This window comes from Microtus pennsylvanicus, chromosome 4, assembly GCF_037038515.1.
Source record: "Microtus pennsylvanicus isolate mMicPen1 chromosome 4, mMicPen1.hap1, whole genome shotgun sequence".
Lineage (NCBI taxonomy): Eukaryota > Metazoa > Chordata > Mammalia > Rodentia > Cricetidae > Microtus > Microtus pennsylvanicus.
The window spans coordinates 23,720,354-23,739,008 of NC_134582.1; the positions used below are offsets into that span (position 1 = coordinate 23,720,354).

Here is an 18,655-nt window from a genome sequence, read left to right on the forward strand (position 1 = left end):
GGTCTTGTAGGTGTGGCCTTATAGGAAACCCCACCGTGGATGTTGGAGTTGGCTTTCTATTGCTATGATAAAGACCATGACCGAAAGCAGCTAGGGAGAGAAAAGGGTTTATTTACAGGTTAGAGTCGATCCTACAGGTTATAATCAGTCATTGAGGAAAACCAAGACAAGAACTGAAGAGAGACCATAGAAGAATGCTGCTCACAAGCCTGCTCTACTAGGTTGCCCAGCTTCCTTTTTTATACAACACAATGCCATTTGCCCAGGTGTGATGTTGCCTACATTGGACTGGGTCCTCCAACATCAATCATTAATCGATAAAAGGCCCTCATGGGTTTGCCCACAGGCCAGTCCAATGGAGATAATGTCTCAACAGAGCTTCCCAGTTCCCAGATGTTGCTATCTTATATCAAGTTGACAAAACTCAACAAGCTCACTGGGTTACAATAGGGCCAGGTCTAGACCTGGCCTTCCAACTTTGTAGCCCCCACTCAGTCACCCTCAAGAACTTATCCTGTTGTTTCACTAACCCCATTCCCAACAGTTCCTGAGGGGCCCTGTATGTCTGACTCTAAGGGAGGGCAAGGTAGACAACTCTGCAGCTCCCTGAGGACTCTTGCACGGAGTGAAATGCAACCACTAGGGGGAGGAACAGGGCACACTTCCGGCACCAGGCCCTGCTTAGCCTTCCCCTACCTCCTGCATGCCCATCACTTAACCCACCTCCCTTTCCCTGGTACCATTTGTGTGCATCTGCCCTCTCTCCGGCTTTACTGGAACCTTTCAGGTGGGAGTGAAAGCTCAACTTTGGGAAAGGAAACCTGCCTGGGGGAAGATGGTGGCCTCTTGGGGAAAGTTGCTGACTGGCTCTCTCTTCTCAGATCAATTGACCAAGTGCTGTCTCCTCCCTGTCTCTCTCTCTTTCCTCCCCACTATTCCTTCCTGGTCTCTGGCAGCTGGAGAAAGTAACATCTACCGAAAACCCCCGATCTACAAACGGCATGGTATGGTCAGAGGCAGACAAAGTTTGGCCAAACACGGGGCGGGGGGGTTTATAACCAATACAGATGGCTCTGCTCAGGTTTCCAGGAATGAGACGATACAAGACCACAACATAGTCCTTCTTGCTACCCCCCCAATCCCTTGGGGTGACTTTGTGTGTCCATGTCATTTCAAAAGAACAAGGAATTATTCATGTCCCCTAAATCCTTTCTTACCACCCTCCCAACCTACCTTGCCTGCTCTCTACTGCTCTGAATTCTGTGATTAGAGCAATCCCGGGAAATGCCTGCGTCCCTATGAGAGCTGCACTCAGAATGCTGATAATTCAAATTGTTCATTAGAATTCTGTGAGAGGCATAGATTCCTATACCGAACTTGGGGCCTCTGCTTTAAGCTTTTCTGAGTGTAGATGGAAGCTCATAGATGAGAAAGGAACAGGAAAGCACTTCCTCCTTTCATATTTTGTTTCCCTGGTGCTGGAGGTCAACCCTGGGGCCTTGTGCATGCTAGTCAAGCATCCTACCTCTCGGCTGCTTCCCTGGGCCCCCATTCACTCATTTATTTGGTGCTTTTTAAACAATGGTCTGTGGAACACCTGTTCCTTGGAAACTAATTTTAAAAATACAGACTTGCTGGCTTCCTCCATGACCCAGACTCTTTAAAATGAGAAAGGCTGGTACACAGCTGAGGAGTCCTCTCTTAACTCCTGTACCCATGATTCTGCCTGAGCTCCAGGACCAAAGTCGCCCATGCTGGGACTTCCTGCGCTCATTAAGCCTCAGGTGACTGCGCACAGCTTTCCCTTTGGGGAGGCAGAGAACGACTGCTAGCCTTGGCTGCTGGCATTTGCTCACTGTTCTAGTGTGGTAACAGACAAGAGCATAGGCTTGGATTCGAGCTTGGAGATGGCAGGAACCATCCTGTACCCTGAGCCTAGCTAATCAGATAGATGGAGGAAGGGTCAGTGCAAGTACAAGTCGTGGCTCTGGCCACCAGAGGCCCTGGAGTTGGGGGCGAGGCAGAGTCTCGCTAAGAGACTTGCCTTAAACTTACTGTATAGCCCCAGGCTGGCTGGTTGTTCTAGACGTTCTTGATGGATAAAACTGCAGATATGCACCTCCATGATCTCACTATGATCCTGCATTTAAACAGTCATCTTCCGTTTTCAAAGCTGGTGGAACAGAGGCCCCACAGTGAGATGTAAGCCTGTTGTATCTGTGCATGTGGCTAGAAATAAAGGTGCTTCCAAAGATGGTTTGACCCTCCCAAAGAGCATTAGAAAAGGCCCCCTGAGAACCATGTTTCTTAGGACCTTTCAGGTTTTCTAAGAGGGTTCCAAAAGATAGCACCAAAGCAGGCTCAGGAGTCCAGGATGAAGGTGGCTGCCATCATTAAGACATGGCAAAAACACCACCAACCAACGGAAGGCGTTCAGGACTCAAGCTAAAGGACCAGGTGCAGCAGCAAGGGAGTGATGCACAGTCCTCAGCTGAATGAAAGCCCATTGATGCCAGGACCCTCTGCTCTGGTCCTCGGATCATAGACCTTGTCCCTGCTCTGGTCCTCGGATCACAGATCTTGCCTCCCTGTAGCTCTTCCTCAAAGGTTGGAGAGCCACGCTGGTTTCTCCAGCCCTGCTCTCTGTCCTGTCCGCCTGTCTGCAGTTTACTCCCACTGTAAAGTTACTGCCCTGTGAATACTGTTTCTGGAATAAGTACCCTGGTCACCTCTGCTACAGGATTACTTCCGGTGGAAGGATGCATGATGCCAGGGAGAACCTGAACTACCACACCGTCCTAGTACTTAGTTTAGAGATGCGGAAGCTGAGACAGAGAGAAGGGTAGTATTTACCCAGGACTGTGTTCAAATCAAGTGGCCTTAGCTGTAACCAGACCCCCACTCTCCTTACTCCCTGTCCAGGGCCCCTTCCTTTTCATGTAGCCTCCTCAAACAGGGCATGAAGACAGCGGACCTAACTCAAAAAGTTTCTTGGCCCTGCCTAGCAATTCCTTCCTCAATGTGGTTCAAAGCCACTATAAAGCAGGCTTCAAAGATTTCAGGAAGGAAAGGGCCAGGCTCATCCGGAAACTTTGAGTTTTACTCTGGAGGATATGGTTTTAATGTATACCATGAGATTCCGTGGAATGTGCAGGAAGAAGCCGCAGTCTAGTCAGTTCTAGTACACATTGGCTGGGTGGTCTTGATCAAGCCCTTTCCCGTCTCTGGCCTCAAATGTCAAATGAGGGGCTAGCCCAGGGCTTCTCCAGCTCAGGTGTTTCATGTCCCAGGCTCTCCTACCAGAGACCTCTAACCTTAAATAGCCCCTGCCTCCCGGGACTGGAGCTTGACAGAGACATAGAAGGGATGCTCCAAGCTGACACTCTGCCTTCTTGAAGTGCTGTCCTTGGGTCCTTTGCAGGTGATTTGTCCACAGCAACCAAGAGTAAGACAAGTGAAGACATCAGCCAGGCGTCCAAGTATAGTCCAGCCTACTCACCAGACCCCTACTATGCTTCAGAGTCCGAGTACTGGACCTACCACGGGTCCCCAAAAGGTAGTATTAACAGAGGCCCAAGGGCCGGTACTCTACCATCCATATGGGGAGCAGTCACCAACTCTTCCCACAATCATTTGTTGAGGATGCTGGGAGGGGATGTGACTGATTCTTACTCCTTCCACAGCGGGTGTTAGGTTCCAGCCCCAGACCCTCGGGGATACACTGGGGAGCAAAACACGAGTTCCTACAGTTAGGAAGGCAACCTAGTGTTTCAAGGTAGAAGATATAAACCTTCCAGATGCCATGACACCCCACCACACCCCAAGCTGTTCCTCTCTGTTGTGTGGAGGAATTCCCATCGATATCCACTTGGATGCAACATTTGACTTCACTAATGAATGCCCTTTCTAAACAGAGCTTTATACAAGCTCAGGGGTGGCTTCATTACCTCCTCAGCAGCCTCCACTTAGAGAAAGAGAATGACACAGATCAACCACAATAGGAGGGGGATAGCAGCAGTGAGGATGCCCATGTGAAACCGGGGAATGGAGGGAGGGAGGAGGAAGGGAGCCAAAGGGCTGAGCAGAGAGCATACACTGGAACTAATCTTGCCTGGCCTCTACAGTGCCCCGAGCCAGAAGGTTCTCGTCAGGAGAGGAGGAGGATTTTGATCGCAGCATGCACAAGGTGAGTGGGCTACGGCATCGAATCAAAGACTTAGACTAGTTTTTTTTTTCATTTGAAAGAACCAAGTTCAAACTCCTCTCAGAAGAAATGCATAGTTGTCAGGCAGTGGTGGCGCACGCCTTTAATCCCAGCACTCGGGAGGCAGAGGCAGGTGGATCTCTGTGAGTTCGAGGCCAGCCTGGTCTACAAGAGCTAGTTCCAGGACAGGCTCCAAAGCTACAGAGAAACCCTGTCTCAAAAAAAAAAAAAACTTCCACATGGTGTTTCCATTATGCTAATAAGCATGTGAGAGGTGACGCGAGCTCCAACATACAGGAAGAGTTGCATAGGATATATGTAAATACTATACCACTTTCTACAAGTAACGACTTCAGTGTATGAGGATTCTCATTGCCCTGGAGTCAGGGAGAGTTCCTAAAACAAATGCCCTGTGGCTACTGAAAGATGACTAGGCTTCAGAATAGTTAATTTTTAGGTTTTTAATTTCAAGTAAAATGGGGAGATGAACCAGTGGCTGCAGGCAGAGCAATGCGGTCTTGTCACCAGTTAGACCTGTTTGGGGACGCACCTTCAGAGCCTTACCCAGACCTCAGGACTATTCGGGGAGCAGAGATGAACTCACAGGAGTTCACAAGGAGAGAGAGTTCTGGAAGGGTCAGCAGAGGCTCCTGTCAGGCACAGTGGCTCAGTCATCCTTGATATTGCCCCATTGCCTCCTCCTAACTTCATGTTCCTCCCCGCTAGCTCCAGAGTGGGATTGGCCGGCTGATTCTGAAGGAAGAGATGAAGGCGCGGTCAAGTTCCTACGCGGATCCTTGGACCCCTCCACGGAGCTCCACCAGCAGCCGGGAGGCCCTGCACACCGCGGGCTATGACATGTCCCTCAATGGCTGTAAGCACTGCGCTGTCCTGGCATCTCTTGGCTGCTTGCTTTGGGCCAGGCCCCTGGGAGGCACAGTCACCACATCTAATTCCTCCCTGCAGTAAGAACCCTACATCTGAGCTAGGAAACCGAGGCACAGAAACCCAAAATCACCGAATTCGTAGAACTTGATCTCCCTTTCCCTGGGATTGTGTTGGACCATAGCCAACCCCCAGATTCCATCTTTTGATTTAATGAAGGGATCAGGAGAGGCCATGAAGGTAGCCCCAGTCTCTGTCACTTTCCTGACTCTTTTGCCATCCTCCTGAGCCTCTTCTGAGTGTGGAACACAGACTGGGCCAAGGGCTAGATGGGGCACCAAATGAAACCATGCTGTCCTGAGTAATCACACCCCCTCTTGGACCATCTGGAGCCTTGTCATATGAATGGCTTAAAAATACAGGGCCTCTTTTCTAGGTGATGAACCTCCCATCACTTAGAAGTAAACGAGCAGAACTTTGTCAAGTCCTTTCTCACACAGCTCCTTCCTGTCCTTGGAGAGGTGTACCCGCTCCTTCCTTTCTCACCTCTGTGGAGTTCAGTCCTACCAAGGCTGTCTCCAGACACTGCTTGCTGGGTGATAGAAGGCATTGTTGGTTAACCTATTGTGCTCCGGATCTTTGTAGACAACTCTACTGGTCCTTACAATCCACACAGTGTAGGAAACACTCACTCAATAGATGAGAGAAGTAGCATTTATCCACTTGCCTATGGCCAGAAAACCAGGAAGTGACTAAGCCATGGTCAGACCCGATTTGGAGGGAACCTAAAGTCACAAACTTTCACCTCTTCACCTTGCTAAACCTTGATTTTGGTTAGACTGAAGATGGCATGGAATGGTGAAAAAGTCAATTTTATGGAGTATTATGTGTGGGTTAGGGACTTGCTAAATACCTTTTTAAGAGAGAGAGTGTGTGTGTGTATGTGTGTGTTGTGTGTACACTTGAGTGCCGGTGCTCATGGAGGCCAGAGGCGTTGGATCCCCTGCATCTGGAATTACAGTTACTTGTGAGACCCCTGATGTGGGTAATGGGAACTGAACCTGGGTCCTCTGCAATAACAATGTATTCTATTAACCACTGAGCCATCTCTCCTGTTATTGTGCTAAGTATCTTACTGTGTTGTGTGATGTTGTCTTAGTTAGGGTTACTATTGCTGTGATGAAACGCCATGGCCAAAAGCAACTTGGGGAGGAAAAGGTTTATTTGGTTCAGGCTTCTACATCATAGTCCATCACTGAAGGAAGTCAGGGCAGGAACTCAAGCAAGAAAGGCAGGAGCTGATGCAGAGGCCATGGAAGGGTGCTGCTTACTGGCTTGTTCCTCATGGCTTTCTCAGCCTGCTTTCTTTTTTCTTTTTATTCATGACAGGGTTTCTCTGTAACTTTGGAGCCTGTCCTGGAACTAGCTCTTGTAGACCAGGCTGGCCTCGAACTCACAGAGATCCACCTGCCTCTGCTTCCTGAGTGCTGAGATTAAAGACATGCGCCACCACAGCCTGGCTCAGCCTGCTTTCTTAAAGACCCAGAACCACCAGCCCAGGAGTGGCACCACCCGCAGTGAGCCGGACCCTCCCCATCAATCACTAATTTAAAAAAAAAAAGTCCTACAGGCTTGCCTACAGACCATTCTTATAGAGGCATTTTCTCAATTGAGGTTCTCTCCTCTCGGATTACTCTGGCTTGTGTCAAGCTGACATAAAACTAGCCAGCACATATGCATTCTTCACAGTATCCCTACAAAGGCTAGACTGTCACTCTCATTTTACAAACAAGAAACTGAAGGATGGTTAAATAATTTGACTGATAGAATATATGAAGGGCAGAGAGCCTGTATGCACCGTTTCCCTGCCTGACCCACAGGGGGCGCTGGTTTCCATCTCTGGCTCTGGCTCTGCAGGGCGCCAAGACTGCTTCAAATTCACCTGTTGATTAGGCGTGCAACTGAGTGAAAAGGAATGGCCTAACCTGTGTGAGGCCCTGTCCTCCATCACCGGCACAATACATAAAAACGTATGGAAACAGTCATACATGCATACATACATGCATGCATGCATGTATACATACAGATCCCAGGTTCATCGATATAACAAATATCCCAGAGGATGTATTCCCTGACAGGTGCTAAGAACTGGGGCAGGTCGGGGGTTCAGCGGGGAGGATAGGAAGAGTGGTATTTAAATTCAACAGCAGGAAACTGGCTATCTGGAAAGGAGTGCTGACTGAGCTTCCCCCACTTCCTAGCAGCCAGAGTCTTTGAGTATGAAACCGTGTTTCTTTGTAAGCGATAAATGTCTCCACCGTGCCCGTCTGTACCCGTGAGCACTAATCTGGACTTTTCTCCCTTTGCAGCTCCTCGTTCACACTACCTGGCTGACAGCGGTATGTTCTGCCTGCCCCACCATAAGCCCCTGGGTCTTGTAAGGACAGAGCCATGGCAATCACAGCTCCCCATAGCTCTAATACAGAGTCCTAGTATAAGTTAGTCTGCCCATCGTCATTGTCGGATTGTGGGTCTCCACTTGGGGTACTCCCAAAGGGAAGGAAAGGTCATATGTCTCTTGTACCCACCTGGGAACCTGCCTTTCTGGTTCTGAGCTTAACTCCAATTCTGAGACCTGTGGTCAAAACACAAGCATCTGTCCTAAGAGGATAGATGTGTACAAACCAAGGCTAGAGCGTATAAAGAGGTGCTTCTGGTTGGCCTAGAATTCTGCTGGAGCAGGGTTCCCCAAGACAATCTGGGGAACTTGCAGAGAATTTGGCATCCCCTGGATCCCACCCCACTTCCCACTAGGTCGAGGGTAATATTGGTCAAATGTCCCCCAGGGAGAGTAACCTTGGCTCGGGGATCTGACCGTTGTTCTGGCTCCTTTTTAGATCCCCTCATCTCCAAATCTGCCTCACTGCCTGCCTACAGGAGAAACGGGCTACACAGGGTAAGGGCCGTGCTGGGAGCTTCTGCCCCAGATGCTCACACTCCAACCCCTATGGACTATACAGGGTAAGGGGGCCATGCTGGGAGCTTCTGCCCCAGATGCTAACACTGTAACCCCCAGGACGACCTGGAGAACCGAGAATAGGCTTTGGGGTGGACGTAGGGTTGCTGGAAGTGGTGGTAACTTCCCCCCTCCCCTCTGGTCACCCAGTAGAGAGAGGTCCCAGGGAGAATCTGGTGAAGAACTCTGTACCACACACTGGCTTTGCCAGTGCCAACTAACTTCACACCCCAGGCAAGGTCATCACTAATGTGAAACCCATTTTGTGGGTGGAGCAATAAAGGCAAAAAGAAGGGAGCTGCATGCTTCAGTTCTCTCACCCAGTGAGAGGGAGAGCCAGGATTCAAGCCTTCTGGGCTCTTGAGCAGTTCAGAAAACCTCCATTTAAATAGTGATCTAGTTAAAGACTGGAGGGGGGGGTCTGCCACTGAACAAGTGTTGGGGGCAGGACGCAGAGACAAGAATTGAGTTTTAAGCCCTGACTAAGAGCCACTGTTCCAGGTTCTGAGGGTCTCGACCCTACAGCGAAGGAAGTCACTATTCCTGTGAAGTTCACAGTTCTAGTTAGAAGATGAACAAGAAGTAAGAAAATGTAGCCGTTGGGTGGCTAGAGGTGCCAAATCGAGAAAAAATAGCCAGGGGGGTAGAAAGTTTATAAGACAGGAATAAATTTAAACAAAGGTCTGAGAGCAGTATGGGGAGGGACCTCGACACTTGAAGATCTGCAAGAGCCTTTTAGACACAGAGAAGTATAACACCTAAGTCCATGCTCCAGAGGAGAGCCTCGGTCCCAGGTCACGTGGCCAGAATGGAAAGAGGGAGGGCCGGAAGTCAGATGGAAATATCACTAGAAGCCATATATCTCAGGAAGGAACTTCAGAGGGGGCCTGTGAACCCAACTTGGATTTTTAGATGGATCTGTCTGTCAGCTGTGTAGAGTAAACACTGCAAGCAGGCAGGTCAAGAGTGGGAGCCGTAAACCTACTCATGGCTTAAGACCATCTTAGGGTGGGACCCGTAAAGCGGCAGGGCACCACTGGAGAGGATGGTATATACGGCCTTTGCCTACGGAAAAACCTGTCTTCAGTGCACTTGGATCAGCATTTATTCATTCAGCAGATTTACTCAAAGCCTCCTCCCACATGCCAGGTTCTTCTCGGAATGCTTGGAACCTGTAGTTGATCAAAACAGAAGATCTCTGTCCAGGGTCTGGGAAGACGGCTCAGTGGTTCAGAGCACAAGCTACTCTTGTAAAGGACCCAGGTTCGGTTCCAAGCATCTACACAGTTGCTCACAACTCTCTATAACTCCAGTTCCAGGGACTCCAAGGGCTTTTTCTAGCTTCCACGGGCACTAGTTACACACACACATGGCGCACGAACATACCTACAAGCCAAACACTCATATACACTTTTAAAACTTCCCTGTCTCTTCAGAGTTTATATTCTTGTAGGGGAAAACAAAGTATTAATAAGTAACAACAGGAAATAAATCCAATATATACAATGTTGGAAGACAGTATTATAAGAAAAGAAAACGGGTGAGCAGGATAAAGAAGGTTGAGATTTCATGGAAGGGGTGACTTCCAGTTGCTAATAGGGTTGTCTCTCAGGAAAGATCTTGTACTAAAGGGCCATTCCACTGAATTGGTGAACCTGTACTGGCTGCCCACTGCATGCTGGGACTAAATTGCAGGAAGAGCTACATTTCCCTAAGTTGAGACTGAGACCACTGAAAGAATCCCAAGAGTCCCGTGCCTCGGGCCTGCTCCACATTCTGGAGGTGAGCAAGTGCTTCTGGGAAGCAGTGAGCTTCTCAGGCCAGCCCAGCTCTTTGTTCCCTACAGACACCCAGCGCCGACCTCTTCCACTATGACAGCATGAACGCGGTCAACTGGGGCATGCGAGGTGAGCACTGCTGGCTGGAGCTGCAGGGGCAGGCCATCCCGAGACTTCCCAGAGACTCCCGATAGAGCACTGACTGTTGCTTGACCTGCAGACCATGGCTACCGGTTCTGTTCCCAGGATGGGCTCTGTCTAAATCCTGAGTTCCCACTCCCTGATGCTTCCACTCTCTCCTTTTCCTACTCTTCCCTCATCCTCTCTAGTCCCCAACCTTGGGTGCTTTCGAGGCCATCTGTCCCATCCGGGCTCTCAGAGCATCTGAAAGTGCTGATTGCCCTGTAGTACTGGGCTAACGCTTCCAGTCAGACATGGTAGAGGGAAACACAACTGTGCAGTGTTCCCAGAAAATCCCCCACGAGATTCTCTGCCAGGAAGACTCTCATGCCAGACTCCCCTGGCTGCTTGGAGTAGGCCCTGGCTTGAATGGCCATGACACGGCCTCCAAGGGCCCCTAGATGATGGAGATCATGTCCCCAGGCTCCATTACCTCAGATCCTTCCTCCTATTGCACCTCAAAAACTACTTTGCTCACAAAACCATTTCAAGAACAGCCAGCCCCTCCCACCTCCAGCCACCTACCATGCTCACACCAGCCCTGATGCTCCCCATGATAAACTCAGGAAGAGAGGGGTTCCCATAGCTTAGAGCAATCACTGTGTGAAGACCAGATCCACAGGACATTGAGACAGAAGCTGATATAGTGATATATAGCCCAGAGACAGGTTCTGGTTGGTACATGTCTCTTTTCTCTTTGCAGAATACAAGGTAAAGAACACATAGACCCTGGGGTCTCCAGGATTCTGGGAACCACTACCTTGGGGAGCAGCAAGAGGATGGCAGCACCATCTATGCAGGGAAGAAGCATAGATGAAAACCCTTTCAGGACTAACATTGTCTCCCCTCGGCCCATTGTCCCTGATTCTCCCTTAAGTCTTCTCTAACCCTTTCCCTGTCCCTAAAGACTCTAGGACCACCAGAGGGCCCAACTGGGCGGCTCAACAGCCACCAACTATTAGACACATTCAGAAGGCCTTGGGCCTGCATTAATGTGAAGTGCCACCACCAAGCTTATCTTTAGCAACGTTAGGACACTCTGGGGACCATGCCAACCCAAGGAGGGCAGACCCAGCCCTTCCTCCTGACTAAGTGTCTGGCCTTAGTGGATAGAAAAAGGAGCCCAGGGTCAAACTGAAGCTGGAAGAGACAAACTTACCACCCCACACACACCCAAGCGAGACATGCCCGCCTTTCTCCTTAGATCTACCCGTATGAGCTGCTGCTGGTGACTACAAGAGGAAGGAACCGGCTGCCAAAGGATGTGGACCGGACGCGCTTAGAGGTATGGACTAGCATGTCCAATTTGCCGATGTTGTAGCATGACCTTGTCATCTATAAAGTTCACACTCAAGAACCTGTTTTCTTTAAAAAAAAATCTCAAGAAAACTCTCCTAGTGTTTTAAGTTTAAAGTTTTGCATTAGGGCTCCGTTCATAGCAATTTCAGGGCACAGTCTGAACGTGTCTGGCACTGTACAACCCTGAGGAAGACGTTTGGGTTGAAGAGAACCCATAGTTGCCAGAGCCGACCCCACTTGGGGACAGAATAAGTCATTTAAGGACCCGTTGAAGCTTGTTGCAAGAACAGAGACTCGAGCAAGCTTCCACAGCCCAACTGCTGTGCCATTCTGAGCTGTCCCCTCTTCGGCTCAGTTGGTGCCTGTGGTGCACAGCTGCCAGTGTCCTCACCGGAGGTAGATGTTCTGTCTGCAGAACAGCAGCTAGGTCTGGGCCCTGTGCACTCAGGGCTGCCCTAGAGCCAGGTCTTGTGATGGGTGTGAGGAATGGGGCAAATGGCACTGCTTAGAGGACGAAAGCATAAGGAAGTCCCACGTTACAAACCCGAATTTTGCTTCTGCCATCACTAGGTGGGCAGCTTCAGCCAGATGATAACACAGCTGCAGCTGTGTGAATATGTCAGGCTAACGCTTCCCTCAAGCTTCCAAGAGGAGCAAATGAGGATATACATCAAGCCCTGGGCAGAGTTTGGCAATGCGCCAAGGATTAAGTGCTAGCTAGATGTTAGGATGCTGCTATTCAAAGCATGTCACTATTCCTACTTGCTTGACACGGACGTGCAGGAAGGGGTAGGTAAGGTTTGGATGGGAAGGGAGCATCATGAGCAGTTGAAACAGTATGAATAAAAAGTGCAGAGTGGCCCTGGGCATGGCACTGGATAGTACAGATCATTTAGCATGGAGTGCCCACCCCAGGCTACCTCTGACCTGGAACTTGAATTACCCTGTCTCATTATGTGTCCTTCCTGCCTTTCCATGGCTTTGACTCTTCCTACATGCCCTTCCCATCCTGTGACTGTCTCAGATCTTAGGGCCTTGCTCTACAGACCACAGTACCCAAATCCTTCCCAAGGCCTCTCCTAGGATGGATCACATGCCTGGTCCTCCAGCCTCCCCTTACCTTCCTCAAGCACAGTTCAACATATCTCACCCTCATTAATTTCAATCCCTCAGCCAGACCCTGAGTTTCCCATGGGAAAGACTGTCTGTCCTGCACCATGGGACCTGGTTAGGAAAGATGTCAGAACACATTTGTGGACTAGAACGCAGGCTTCCTAAAGAGGAAGTTTTGTGCTCTTCAGGAAGTGCACGAGAGCCAGCTTTGCTTTGATGCTTAGAAATTCACCCAGGGTAGAGGCAGAAGGGGTGGGGTGGGGGATGCCGCAAGTGAGCCACGAAGCTCTGTAAGTATACCCAGTTCTAACGTCCTGAGTTAGCAGCCCAAGAACCTTGGGTGATTTATTCACATCTTCCTAACAAGGGGCTTCAGGTGCCTGATGGTGCTGAAGGGGACAGCTCCCTGCCATCTCTAAAGAGCCGCTGAAGCATCTCCAGGGAGCTCCAGTTTCCCCAGCATCAGAACCACCCAGTGAGCATGCATCTCACATAGTTCTCACCCCAAACCAGATAAATCACAGCCTGGGGAATGAGCTCAGGTCAATCCACCATGGCTTTTAAATCGCCCAGGGATATCTAAAATGTAGTGCTGAGTTAGAAACACTGCCCCAGCCTCTGCACCAGCTCTGGACCCTAATGTGTCCTCAAGAAGTTCAGAGTCCAGAAGTTCATTTATCCAATAAATATTTATCATAACTCTGTTAAAGAGCTAGCAAGATAGCTTAGCGGGTAAAAATGCTGGCCACGCAAGCCAGGCAACCTGAGTTCAATCCCTAGAAAGAACAATCCCTCTAAACATGCTCTGTGACATGTGCACCCCCAGACACACATCACATATGTACACACAAAATAATAGCAAATTAAGTTTATAATTTAGAAGTTCATACTAGGTGCTAAATGTTGTTCTATGTATTTACCTGTGTCTGCGAATCAGAGACCCTGATCTCTTAGAGCTTGCATTCTTGTGTGAGAAAACAGACACTAAAGGACACAAATGAAAAACAAATGTGACTCTGTGCTAGCAGGTGATACGGGGAAGGGTAAAAAGCCAAAGAAGGACAGGACACGGAACTGGGAGTTAGGAGAAACGAGCTGTCGTTGCAAATAAACTGACGAGAGGAGGTCTCACCTGCTTATGTGACATCTGAGCAAGTTATCCATGCTTTTGTGAGCACTTTCTGGGCAGAGGAGACAGCCAGTACTGAGGCTTTAATACATAAGTGAGCTGTGTGTGGTAGAAGATATCAAGAGGTGAGTGAGGCTGGGACCACAGAGCACAGAAGATAAGAGGAGAAGGAAGTAACATCACAAGTGGGGATGGAGTCGTCTGTTTAACCGATTCTCAAAGAGCTCACACCGTGCGAAAAGTGAGCGAATCAGGCATGTCCATGAACTCTGTGCTCAAGAGTGAACTAGTTCACTCTTGCCATCCCAATGAAGTAGGTGCAGGAATAGTCCCTTCTTCTAGAACTGGAAACTGAGGCTTGGAAGGATTGCCCATTTGCCCAAGGCTATACATCCATGTCTAAAACTGTGCTAAAATATTAGCTCGCAGTGGCAATAAGTCAACAAACTGGCCAATTGTTGTGTGGCTGTATGCATAAATCTCACTGGGTGTCCTTCAATACCCAATGAAGATACTAAATGCTCAGAGAATCCAGGAAGCTTGCAGTCAAAAGATAGGCCATATATTTTCTTTTAAAATAAACTTTATTATAAAAAAACACACAGAATTGATCAGACCAAGTGTATACATCTCAGTGAGTTTCTGTACAGCTAGAATAGCCATTCTGAAGCTGTGGAGCTCCACGCTGGGTTGACACTTGGAATGCACTTACTTCCCTTTTAAACTTGATTTTAAATCTCATTTTGAAAATGTTTAGACCTCCAGGAAAAGTGTATGAATAGGAAAATGAACACCCACCTACCCTTCACCTAAATCTATCAATTCCTAATATTTTGCTACATTTTAAATGACATATACTTCTAAGTCTAAAGGCTTTTGACATGAGCCTTCAAGATTTCTGAGAACAGAGAAGAAGGGAAAATAGAAGGGAGGATGGGAACCTGCCGTGAAATGCAGAAGAGTGTTTGCTTATATGGCCAACTCATTTCCATACACGGAAAAGAAAGGACACTCCAGTGGGTAGAGAAATATAAGCAGTGAGGTTTCTTTTTTTCCATTCTCCTGATGAGAAGTCTGCTAAGTCATTTTTAAAAGTATCAATAAGAGTCAGCACACCCTGAATCCTTGGGTGTACCCCTTTTTTCTCCCAAAGGGGAGTTGGGTAGCATTAATCACATGTACTTATGGACATAGATACATGGAACATGAATTTATAAAGGGGAGGCCAATGTACAAATCGAGCTTGGATAAAGTCAACACCCAGCAGAGCTGGAAGCGAGGGAAGCCTCTACAGCCACCATGCATACCTCCAGAGGTCCCCCAGGAGGGCCTCCTGGCCCTCAATCCATTCATCATACACCACACAACTTCCTTGCTCTGACCCTGGGCCAGGCCCAGGGAACCTGCAGTGAAGTACAGAGACCTCTGAACCCACAACTCGCATCCTCATGCTGCCTGTGTTTCCTCCACACCATGCAGCGCCACCTGTCCCAGGAGGAGTTCTATCAAGTCTTTGGCATGACCATCTCTGAGTTCGAGAGACTTGCCCTCTGGAAGAGGAACGAACTGAAGAAGCAAGCCCGGCTGTTCTAGGCGTAGGCTCTATACATATAGATGCATTTATATAAAGATGTATGTAAATCTCTATCCTGACGCGCGATATAATCCTCTTGTATAATGGGACACAACATGCTGCCTGCCATGAGACTTGCTTTTCTGTACTGTCAGGCGAGCCCACATCGTCGAGGTATTTTTATGCTCCTTACTTCTCTTTTCTAAGTACTGTGGGACCTGGGAAGGGATTTGAAGGGACTCCATCCTTTTACTGGGATCCTTTTTGTACTGAAACATCTGTCCCACCTTGAGTCCCCAAGGTCTAACTCTCCTTTTGAAAGGTGCCTGGAGGGATCTCTACTCCCTGCTTCAGGACCATCTCCCAGTCTCCAGGGCTGATGCTGACCTTCCAGTTTTCACTGTGGTCACAAATGGGCCCTCCGGTGGAAAGGCCGCCGTGATCCACCCAAATCAGTGAGCACCTCGGAGGCCTCTTGAAGAATTTTCTCCACACCTCCAAATAGGAGCTAAGCGCTCTGTGGGGTGATGCAGTTAGATATGTGGGCCTCGAATCCATTCCTTACATCAGTACAGAGTGGATGGGCCCTGGCCTCTCCTCAGCGCAGCAACCCCTCCTCCTTCAACCCTTGGTCCTGACCACACTCCCCCGTGCAAATCTAGAATTCATGGTAGGAAAAGGAAAACGGCACTTCCCTTCCCCCTACCACCTCCAACTGGCTCCTCTCCCTGCCCCACAGTGGTTCCAGCACACACTCCCACCCTTCCCCCTTTATAGGAGAGGCCATTGTTGCAGCCTGTACTCTTCAGCCTTATTACAGTCTATGTGCCTGATGACCTACACACCACAGGGCTAATGTTCCCACCATAGCTCCAGCAAGCATCCAAGATAGACACCCCCGCCCCTGTCCATGGAAAATAGGCCACAGCCCAAAGAAAAATCTTGGCCTATGCTACTGGTCCCTCCCTAGGTGGCAATGCATTCATATTGGACCCGCACACACACCCATCCCCTTGGGTCTGCTACAACATTGGTTGCATCTCCCAGGGGAAGCTTTTAGAAGCGTTGGATGTTGAGGGGATTCCAGAATGAGGCCCTGCTCATGCTCTGCCCCAGAGACCTCAGGGACTGGACTCTCTCTTCCTGCGACAGGTGAAAACAGAACCTTCTCTCACCACCCCTGCTACCATTCTGAGCTGTTTACTGGTAGCCGCTCTTCCTTCTTGGAGATGCCTGCGTCACACTCTTTGGGGGTCATAGAAGAAAGATGGAGAAGTGTTAAAAAGACAAGGATGGTGCTCGAAATGCTGGTGATGTGGCATAGCAAATGTACAGCTGACTGCAGCAAACCCTTCCTGGGCACCTGCTGAATGCTGAGCACGGAGTGGGGGAGGGGGGAGGGGCACTGGGATGAATCAAAGAGGGCCCCAGTGTCAGGGGCACGCCTAGTAATAGGAGTCCTGGTAAGACGTACCAGACATATCGGATGCAAGGCAGAGAGTGACGGACGGAGGCCTGAGAAAGGATGTGTGACGTGACGTTGCTGAAGGTGTGTGCAGCCGGTGCAGACCGAGGAAGCTTCTAGACGAGATTGCGTGTGCGCAAAACCAGGAAGGATCTGAGGAATCTGCGAGTTGGAAGGGTGACAGGGTGGAGGGATTATGAAGGAAGTCTAATGTACTCTCATTAAAAAAAAAAATGTCACCTCCCTGCAACTCCTCTTTTTGGCCAATGTCTTTCAACTTTCCTGACCCATTAGAAACGTCCCCAGCCAGATGCAATCATTGAGATTGCCTCATTGTCACTGGTTAACGACTTGGGAGATTGAAGGGCTTTTGTTATTGTTGTTGGATATTTTTGTTTCCCATAAAAGCACATCATTTCAACCCAAACCCATGTCCTCTTGTCTTTTGGAGTGGGGGGGAGGAGTGAGTAGCTGGCATAGGAACAAGCTGACTATGCACAAAAGTAACTAAGGACCAGGACTGGAGTCACTGAAGTTCTTAAGGCAAAAAAAACCTTAATTCAGTGGTTCTCAGCCTCCCTAATGCGATGACTCCTTAATACAGTTTCCTCGTGTTATGATGACCCCCAACCATAAAATTATCTAACTGCTACTTCATAACTGTAATTTTGCTACTGTTATGAATTGTAAATATCTGCTATACAGGGTATCTGATACAGGACCCCTGTGAAAGGGTCGTCCGACAACCCCTAAAGAGGTCAAGAACCACAGGTTGAGAACCACTGCCTTAGTTCAATCAATAAACTTTAGAGGAAAAGAAATCCAGGGATGGCAGTACACGCTTGCTATCCCAGTTCTGGGGAGGTGGGCACCATTGGATACCTACAGCTCCTGTGCTAGCCAGCCTTGCCTGATTGGCAAGTCCCAAGTCCTGCTGAGAGAGCCCTGTCCCAAAACACAAGGTAGAAGCATCTGACTAACAACACCCGAGGTTGTCTTCTGTCCTCCATATATGTACCATGCGCACACACACACAAACAGACAGGGTCAACAACATGTGGCTTGTTCTTTGCAGAATGCAGGGTACTTGAGATAGCAGAGGGGGTTTCAGTCACAAATAAGACTCTGTAACCAAGGTCGTGTTAAATACCACCAGTGTGCCTATGCAAAGGACTAAAGGCACATCCTCTCTTTTAGGCCTCTTAGCAACCCAACAGGTAGCCATAGTTAACACCCCCATCTCACAGATGGAACCACTTTGAAGATACATAATTACTACCAGGAGGGCCAGGAGTCCTCTTGGCCTGTCTAACTGGACAGACCAGCTTCCCATTCCTAGCAAGTAAGTCCCTTTTACCTGCAAGTCCAAACTGCCTTCTTAAAAGTGGCTCGGATAGTAAGAGCAACCCGAAACCCAGGATGCAAGATCTCTGAACTCAGCAGCTCAGCAATGCCATCTAGAGTCAGATTCTTTGTGCCCCTCCAATCCCATCATCCTTTCTATCCTGGCATTTATCCTCTGCCAGTGTGTCCCCTAGACACCAAGGATCGGCTGTGATCCTAGGCGTCTCCTCGCACAACCGTATTTTAAAGACAGGAAAGAAATTTCCCTCCATGTGTCTAATTTAACAAGGAAAATGTTCCCAGAGCTCCTGAGTTGGCTTCTGCTCCGGCCTTGCCCGTTGGCACTAGGGAGCACACCTATGTGTTTAGCACAGCGGAGGCGAGGACATTTAGGTTTGGCATTTTTAGCCACCACCACAGTGAGGCTCAGGCCCTACTGAATAGAAAGATGAAAAAGGGGATAGCCATGACCCATGAGTGAGGGCTAGAGTTTGGGCCACACTATGCCATTGAAGAGACTCGATGCACACTGCCAAGGACCCTGAGATGGCCTGCAGCAGTTTCATTTAACCAAGTATTTCATAAACTAACTCTGCATCGACTCTTTAAGAAGCATAGACTTACTGCGCTTCTTCTATTTTAAGCTGCCCACTCTGCTCACATTTTGAC

The 18,655-nt window shown here is 49.0% G+C and overlaps 1 protein-coding gene across 14 annotated transcripts in view; it reads left to right on the forward strand.

Annotated features, from left to right (window-relative positions):
* Positions 1 to 17,069, forward strand: part of Ablim3 (actin binding LIM protein family member 3) — a 115,429-nt gene extending 98,360 nt beyond the window's left edge. For 6 of the 14 annotated variants that reach the window (XR_012910275.1, XR_012910279.1, XR_012910277.1 and 3 more), the window contains 9 exons: positions 957 to 1,004; positions 3,422 to 3,556; positions 4,125 to 4,186; positions 4,931 to 5,078; positions 7,459 to 7,488; positions 7,987 to 8,045; positions 9,952 to 10,012; positions 11,268 to 11,348; positions 15,084 to 17,069. Coding sequence is in view for 8 of the 14 variants with exons in the window: in XM_075968503.1 (XP_075824618.1) it covers positions 957 to 1,004; positions 3,422 to 3,556; positions 4,125 to 4,186; positions 4,931 to 5,078; positions 7,459 to 7,488; positions 7,987 to 8,045; positions 9,952 to 10,026; positions 11,274 to 11,348; positions 15,084 to 15,197 (746 nt within the window). In the remaining 6 variants the exon portion in view is untranslated. Of the gene's footprint in view, positions 1 to 956; positions 1,005 to 3,421; positions 3,557 to 4,124; positions 4,187 to 4,930; positions 5,079 to 7,458; positions 7,489 to 7,986; positions 8,046 to 9,951; positions 10,027 to 11,267; positions 11,349 to 15,083 lie in introns of all 14 variants that reach the window. The other 8 variants (XM_075968503.1, XM_075968506.1, XM_075968505.1 and 5 more) reach the window with 2 other exon arrangements.
* The last annotated feature ends 1,586 nt before the right edge of the window (positions 17,070 to 18,655 follow it).